Source organism: Opisthorchis viverrini, assembly GCF_000715545.1.
Source record: "Opisthorchis viverrini unplaced genomic scaffold opera_v5_14, whole genome shotgun sequence".
Classification (NCBI taxonomy): domain Eukaryota; kingdom Metazoa; phylum Platyhelminthes; class Trematoda; order Opisthorchiida; family Opisthorchiidae; genus Opisthorchis; species Opisthorchis viverrini.
The window spans coordinates 2,430,013-2,438,527 of record NW_008751670.1 but is presented as its reverse complement, the minus strand read 5'-3'; the positions used below and the strand labels follow the sequence as shown (position 1 = coordinate 2,438,527).

Here is an 8,515-nt window from a genome sequence, read left to right as displayed (position 1 = left end):
TGGCATGGTTGCACCTTGTGGAACGAAGTTCCAGCCAGTGTAGCCCGCGGGATCGCTGCAGCACTCAAGCCCGACCACCACGTCAAGGTGGCAGCTTTAGGCCGGGTAGGGTTACATGTAAGTCTGCTTATCGGAACAACAATATCTCTGGTACTCCAGTCACAAGCCTCCGTTATCCTCAAATGTCTCCAAAAGGGGACGAGGTTCCCAGTATGGGCTGTTTTCATGAAATAACTAATTCTCACTGATAGCTAGACCATTGTTGCAACGACATCAAATAAGTAAGGTGTAATGCTATCTCGCCCAGTTACCTCGACAGAAGATACCTAAACTGTATAAGGTATAGGAAAATTCCACCGGGCTTGGCCGAACTAGTGGTCAAGTCCAGTAAACGACAGCTTGTCGAACTCACAAGATTGAATATTCGGCAAGCAAGATTTTAGCAAACATAACATAAAAGAAACACCACAATGTACTGCAACCAAGAGCACAGAAAGCAGTAACATAATCGCTTCCGAATGAGTCAGACCCTTTCAAACGGACCAAGTGGCGATCCTACTGAAGCTAACTTTCCCGAAACCTGCGTAATCCAACGTTTACCTATTTCCCACTATCAAATGATGATGAAAGACGATCGATGACATGTAATCGACAGTAATTCACCTCAATGTACGGTATTTCCTTTCGTGCCCAATATGCCTAAGGAAACACATTGAATGGAATTTCCACACCCTGGCGAAAGGTCAGTTGGCACGTAGTCTGCGCGGTTAAAGACTTTGGGGAATTACTTATCAACTGACGCATCCTGTTTCTTACATTCATACCAAGTTTCGCCGGATGCGTTCATTTTGAGGAGGCATTCAGAGAAAGAACGAAATAATCGTTAAAATGCAGCTATTGGCGTACCAGTGGTGGCGGCCTTGTGTGTATGGGTATTTTGTTCTCCAATAACATCAAATCGTCACCGATACATGCTTTCAGATCTACCGGGATCACGTTAGACAATCCAAAGGGGATCGATGAACAAGTACGAATCGACAGACTAAAAACTGATCCACCTATGGTTACCAGAGAGTCAAGATTGTTCAATACGACGTCCGACACGTTTCAGTATCGCTGTTCACCGAGTGGTATTTCTCCTTTCTGCCTTCCGAGTGCACGCCCAAGGTGGTTATATCCCAATGTTCCCTAATTCGATCGGAATCAACATAAGTGATTCTCGCGCAAGAGCGTGCCAGCAAACGGAAGGTAAAAATGCATGTCAAAACGCATAGCTTTTTGTAGTAGTAGGGAACTTTACCAACAATCTATAGGTTATCAGAAGGAAGAATAACTCACACGACGAGTAAAAATTCTACACGAAAAATCGCCATTCGATGGGCTAGTCAATACATGACCACGTAGTGCGGATTCCGTAATTGAGAGACGAGTGGCGCCACATCCTATCCAAGTGCGGGTTAACCCCGCTGCTGATCAGCCGCTCGCGGCCGTACGGTTAAGTGTTCAACCTACCAGTCGGGAGGTCACGGGTTATGAACTCCGTGGAGTTTTGTGAGATGCGCACTGCTAATGGTTCCCAATATGGTCGGTTTTTTCTAAACATTGTCACACTACAGATATCCTCAACTTCTTGGTAACGAGACCTGGAGCTAACACTGGAATTCTAAGTATCCAATGAAAAACACTCAATTTAGCATGAGAACGAAGATGGGAACGTTTGGAAATCCACCAATATGAATTATCTTACGGATTAGTCGTAGGATTCACTAAGCGGACGACTATTGTACTACAACAACTGGGAAGTTACCAACTTCTTGAAATCAATCGAAAAAAAAACAAACCTTGAGAAAATGTGCCACGTCAAATAGCCTGGTGTTTGTCAGGATTCGCACCACCTTAGCAGCGTCCACGCGGTCACCGAAACGACGCAAGACTTCAATTGCCTTCTCCGGCTTGGGCGAGAACCCCTCGGAGATAATTGAAGTTTCACCTGAAAAAAGGGTGGCAGAAGGCCTAGTAAAAACCTGTAAATTAATGATACACGATAAAAAAATTGCAATGCCACCAGAGCTTGAAATGAAGCAAGGTTGCTTGGATCTTTCACATTTGGCATGAAACCTGCGGTGATGATTGTAACCCCTATCCCAACAGCACCAATGCACCTGAGTGATTCCCATGCTTGACTGGAGATAGTGCTGCTATGGGAAAACGAATAACCTTTGCCAACAGATCCTTCGACAGAATTTGGAGATACAAACTCTGGGGATTACAACTAGTGTCCAGAGAACGCGACAAGCCCTAAGAGCATAATTGGCGCTAAAACACACACAAACAAAAGCCCAAGATAGCAATCATCAAAAGGCACTAAAGCAGTTTAGTACTCGAATAAATGATAGACACAGGTCACCGTAGACGGGCATTCACCCAGTTAGCATGACTATCAGGAGCAAATAGATTTCGCCATGCTAAGGCATCACTGTATGTGTTCGCCAGTATGTTTTGTGGGTACTGCCAGCGCAATGGCAGTACTCGCTGTGCGTCATCTATCTATCAACCTAGGTCTTTTAGACCAGAAGAACCATCTCCGTTATTCCCAACCAGTAGTTAACTTGTATCCTAAATACCTGGCGGCCGAAAAAGAACTACTGGGTGGTAGACACATCTGCCTAGGCACGGGAACGCACGTTGAACTGTTCGTTTGCTCATTGCCATTAAAGTTTACTCGATCAGGTCTGCCCGATATGGCAATTACCTCCGAACCTGCAACACTTCGAAGGGAAAGCTCAAGCTGGACTTTGTTCAAGACAGAAGCTGTGTAGTTGCGGACGTTCAAATGTCTGGTTTGGAATACGGACATTCCGATTCGCTCAGTGGCGATTAAGCGTGTTTGCCAGAGACATCACATAATTTTACACTGAAACACAGTGTGCGCTGGGTGCGCTGGTATCGGGTTCTACCAGCAAGCGAGGTTCTAACTGCGAAATAGGTATGTGCGGAGGAATGTGATCAACGGGACAACCTGTGATGCTTTGGACTCGGGTTAACGGATGCCAGGCTACTTTCAACCGAGAACTGCTTCCCTCGTGCTTCCCTAGTACTCCTGCTCATTTAGTATGTAAATTTCCAGAAAAACCGACGGTATGTTTGAAAAAATATTCGCCCATGCCGCCCATTCACTCACTGCAAACACCGCAAGTTGTCCCATGCCACAAGAATCTCGTGGTGCGTTGGTGTTCAACAAAGATAAAATAGTGGCAGAAGTGAAAATATTGTTTTAAGGTAAGTTTAGAAGCTTTCACCTTCAGGAAAATAGAAGAGGAGCAATTCAACTGGGATTCAGAGAATTCATAACCTTCGAAGGTCGTGTGCACTGAAAAGTATATGTTGAATTCATCACTGGGAGAAAATAAGAAAAGGCTAACCGCCACAATCTTCAGAATAAAGTTACACTTATCAGTTAATTGTCATTTATATAATAACATCAAGAAGTAAATCTAGTGATCGATTAAGAAAAAGTTCAGCTGTAACACCCTTCCGGTGCCTAGCGGCCGTGCCACCCGAAGGAAATACGAGGGATGGGATATTGCCAGGTTGCCCAAGGTTAGACAGAGGAAGTCGAGAGGCAGAGGCCGGGTTCAAATCACAGACCTTCCGGTCAGTAAATTCGCGCTCTAACCACTTGAGCCACCTCTGGTTAACCTCAAGCAAGGAAGCTTGATGCGAAACGAACATTCAAGCGACCTCGCCAAAATGTAAAGATGGATGTAGCGAGTCGTAAAATGTCAAGGGCCTCAAAGTGTATAGCCATATTCACTTCACCTAAGATGGGAAATTACCTGGGATTTCTGGGATGATAATCCCTAGTGAAGCCGGTTCCGGTGGCTGTATACAGATTTGTACCAAAAGGAAGAATATATCACGTTCTTCGTGGCCACCTGCTTCCAGTTCAACAATCGACCCGTCACCCAGCTGATGCGATGCAGCTGCTGGTGAACCACAGAATTCTAGGTTTGGACCAAGCGAGTCACGGGCAGGGGACCGTGACAGGGTAGTTACTGGGAGGCCTGGAGTGGGTTGAACGGAAGACGCGCGTTTGTCGTTAAAGTCTATGTGAGAACTGGTAGGTAGCTTTTCTTCCAACATTGTATGACTGACACGCTGATAGACATTTGCACAATGAGATACGGCTCTATCCCAGTCATCCAGCACATGGATCAGCAGAGTTAGGGCCTGGAAACAGGTAGAAAATGGATGGATTTCAAATTATGCTCAACCTATTCAGGAGGCCAACGACCATTGCAAAATTACAATGACGGCAAATTAAGCTACGGCTAAACCTATCGTAAAATCTGCAAAAATAGCCAGCTACATTATGCAAACACCACCTAGCGCGAATGAAGTGGCAAACGAGCATAGTTATCAAAAACCGACGGCGTAGTGCGTGTGACGAGGCAGAAGGGTAAAAGCGGCTACGGACAGTTTTACTATTTTTGATGTGACATACAGCCTTGCTACAGAAAGATTGGACGTCAGTTGGCACTACTGCACGCAAATGCTCAGCGTTTTGAGAAGAGCGTGCATGGAGGACAGACACCTATTACACAAAGCTCTATTTCCCTAGGGAAAACGCTAAATAAGGATGAAGCTGGGTTCCAGGTGAGTCTCTCGAAAAACCAAATTAGTGCAACAAAACTTGAAATTAGGTAAACTGGACTGTTTGTGTCTGGATAAGCAGCACTTCAGTCCAGATGTACTTTTTAACAGTGGCCTTGCGCTCCAAAGTTAAGAAGGTGAGCATCTTGGGGAGTGACGCTTTTATAGGAGAGTTTAAAGTATAGGTATTCTAGGTCGTTAAAATGTTTCAATGGTTGTGGTAAACACGTTTTTAACATACACCAAAACGTCACGTCTTTGGAGGGCTACGGAAATGCTATCCAAACTGGTAAGCAGCGTTCAAGTTTTTAATCGACTAACTATATTGAAAGTAGTACGCTCAATGTGGTCATAATTGTTACAGTTCTTCACGTATTCCAGGCTTCTGATGCCTTGATGATCGATCCTTTCGACCAGAGTGTCGGACAAGTTCGAGCTCGCATCTTGTTGTTCCAGACTACACAAACCTCCAATTCGGATAGCCTAGTGCGTTCCCCAACCTCGAAAACGCACACCTCAACCCGGACTAACCGTTCCATGCTGCCCGGTCCCCAGCAACATCAACAACACGTTGTTCATTCGGAACTAGATACCGCCCTCGCACCTTCTACAAATCAGATTGGACAACCTTCCCTTGAGTCCCAAGCGAGCTCAACAGTCTCGTCTTTATCCCGGTCAAGTTATGAAGAAACTTGTGTACTAAGCAATCGACTGTCTTGATAACTGGTTGTAAAATTGTGGATACATCAGATTTGCCTTTACACATTCTTTACTCTTTACCTGACCAAGACACGATGGTTCCAGTAATAAAACGCTTCTTTTTCGATGCGCTGTGAGATTGGAGTGATTTTTTTTAAATCCCTGGTGTACGAATCGGATGCAATATCGTATAAGCTTGTGGTATGTTCCACGCTTGCTTCACTATTTGCGTTTCCTATGCTGTTCATCCATTCTGAAATTCACAATTCTACTTTCAGATGAAAGGCTTACTCATAATGTAACTAAACCACAATGAGCTTTCTTTTATTGTCCATATTATAATTACTTTCATCTACCTTGATGTATGATTTCATTTCATGCAAACGCTGTTTGCACATCCCTGTGAAAACCTATTATCCTACATTTGTTACCCGTTGACCACACTTGTGATTCGGCAAATTTCATGCCTCGGGGGGGGGTTCTTTAATCATAATCCGTTTGTTGACATCCCCAAGATTGATACTGAAGAGTCCTCATGCAAACCGCCGCAGTGCAATTTTCCAAATTTCTAGTCTGTCTCGAGCATTTGGGCCATCAAATGTCTACGACTGTTCTCTCTTCTATGCCCTCGACATTCTTTCAACTTCATGCACGATGCGAACGGTGAACTCCTAGAGACTTGCTCTGCTGACCTATTCAGTGTGCTGACCTCTCAGCACTAAACCCGTTTTCGCACCGCACACATTGGGAGTGAGTGCCGCTCAGTCCTCCGAAGTCAGTATAAAGCCAAGGGTGGTTTGGCACATTAGTGGACTGCTCACTGTCCTGTTAACAGCCCAAGACTAGCAAAAAGTCAGTGGCGATTAGAAAGTTCGCCCGAGAGTGCCTAGTAAGCGTGGTTGCATTGAATGACTTTGCCGAAACACATTCACCTTGGATAATTTAACTGTACAAGACAGAAAATCTTAAAACCAATGACAACTACACCTTCATGTCTTGAAACTAGGTCTCTAGGGAAAAAAAGATACATCAGTTACCCCTATCTGGTCAATCTGACCAGACTGACCGTAGGGTTTGAACGCAACGAAACTGGCGAGCGAAAAAAATTGTTTACGAATTCTACCGAAGAGCGCAAGTGGTCTTCTTTCCAACTACCAAAATTCCAAGCCTTGCTTCCATTACGCAGACATAAAATGGAAACTTCCGAGCTCGCTATCTGGAATGTCAAACAGAAAAGCACTGCTTGGTAGCGTTGCTATTCAACTGCGTATGCTGTTAGAAAAAAACACGCCCACCTCTTCCTTAGCAAGCTTATCTCAGTAGAACAACGGACAATTCGAGTCAACTCTGCAATGCTCAAAGTGCACATAGTACAAGCTTGATCTTTCTGCCGAAAGCGAATTAGTCAATTTTACCGCCGTTCCCGGAGAGGGCACGGCCAACTGCTCCAACGGAACGGATCTGTTTGTAAATAAACTTTACAAACGTGCCACTAGCTGTTAGCATACCAAACTGTTATATTGTTGTGAAATCTCAAAACAATACTTATATACTCTATTCGGTATAAAAATGATGAGCTGACATCAAAGACACAAATTTTTTGTCGGCCCAAGGAATTCAGTTAGACAAACCAATCAGAATGCTTCCACTAGGACAGGAAGAGAACTGTTCAAACAAAGGTGTTGTTAACCAGAATTCAATGGTTGGGCTTACTCTGTCCGCCTAACCGTTCAAGCCGTGAGGTAACTAATTGCTTGTGTTCTTGTCATGCCCTATGGCATTGGTCTTGTGCTGTATAAAAACGCAATCTTAATGAGTCTATGGCTACCAAATATACGCTCATTTGCAAACTAATTTGGTTTTTCGAGAGACTCACCTGGAACCCAACTGAATCTCTCGTTTGTGATGTTTCAGGGAAAAGATATACATGTACTGCAATNNNATGAGTGTATATTCGCGAATTTCGTGCAATTTGGTTTCAAGTAGAACATAAGGTTGACGGAAACCCGGGGACTGCGCCTACGTGATGAGCCCCAGAAAGGGCGAAACCAGTCGTGGGCTGTCGGCGGATAGCAACCAACCTTATGAGTAGTACATTACGAAGGTTGAAGGTACTTACACCTCCAGGCCGCGTTGAAATAGACTCAACAAAACAGTGTATTCCATCGAGAAAACAACTGAGCATCGTTTCGACGTATAACGTGATTAGTGAACTCGACCCCACCTAACACAGTACAAACACTCGACAACACGCTGGTTAGTGGTATTAGCTGCGTGCCATACGATACAAGGTTTCCAACCGCACGCAACGGGGACTGCGTGGGCCCCAGCCGAGAAGCCGGGAAGATACCTCCACACCAACTTTGACGTTGGTAAGTCACGGCCTCTCCCTTGCGAACCTTTTGCTAACAAAGAGTTGGTCCACAGAACTGAGCTTCTATTGGTAGTCGGTGTTTGGGAATGCGCAGCACATGGACTAATCCAAGAATCATCATCATCATCATTGTCAGCTGTAAGAACCGCGTACTCGTCGTACACTGATTGTAGCTGCCACAGTTTCGTTCACCGATGATTTGGGGGAAAGGGTAGGTAGCTGCGCATTGCAGGTGCGAGCTGGTAAAATGGTGCATAAATCCAGCACTGTCAGTGGGCTGTCAAGTGGGAGGGGTGGGGGTGGAAAAGGAGCTATGCATTGGAGGTAATAGCTTGGATACACGAGCGCCATTGAGGGCGCGACTGGGCCATGTCTGACAATGTCTCCAGCCATTGATGTGGCCAGTCTCGGGGTCCCCATCCAGGAAGACGGCAATTACCAGCGCAGCTGAGTTTGCTGGTAATGGCTTTCACACTTCGCTGCCAAGTCATTGTTTGGTCGCCTCTGGCTCTCTTCCACCCTTCACGTGGTTGTGCGAAAAGAGCCCTTTGAGGAAGTCGGTCGACCGGCATACGCAGCACGTGGCCAAGCCAGCGCAACCTGTGCAGTGTGATCAGTTCATCTATCGAGGGTGAGTTATTTCTCCCGAATACCATTCGACGTACTTCAGAATTGCTGATCCGGTGCTCCCACCAGATTCGGGCAATGCTCCGAAGACATCGATGGTCAAACACTGAAAGTCTTTTGACGTCCTCGGCGCGCAGCGGCCAGGTTTCTGATCCATATAGT

The 8,515-nt window shown here is 45.4% G+C and overlaps 2 protein-coding genes across 2 annotated transcripts in view; one reads left to right on the top strand and one right to left on the bottom strand.

Annotated features, from left to right (window-relative positions):
• Nucleotides 1-5,788, top strand: part of T265_01347 (hypothetical protein) — a gene marked incomplete at both ends in the record, with an annotated part of 149,553 nt that extends 143,765 nt beyond the window's left edge. The window contains one exon of the mRNA XM_009165353.1: nucleotides 5,035-5,788. Coding sequence (XP_009163617.1) covers nucleotides 5,035-5,373 — 339 coding nt within the window. The remainder of the gene's footprint in view (nucleotides 1-5,034) is intronic.
• The window catches only part of T265_01345 (hypothetical protein), a gene marked incomplete at both ends in the record, with an annotated part of 62,649 nt that overhangs the window by 22,518 nt on the left and 31,616 nt on the right, over nucleotides 1-8,515 (bottom strand). Inside the window, 2 exons of the mRNA XM_009165351.1 lie at nucleotides 1,842-1,990; nucleotides 3,837-4,230. Of these exons, the coding sequence (XP_009163615.1) occupies nucleotides 1,842-1,990; nucleotides 3,837-4,230 (543 nt within the window). The remainder of the gene's footprint in view (nucleotides 1-1,841; nucleotides 1,991-3,836; nucleotides 4,231-8,515) is intronic.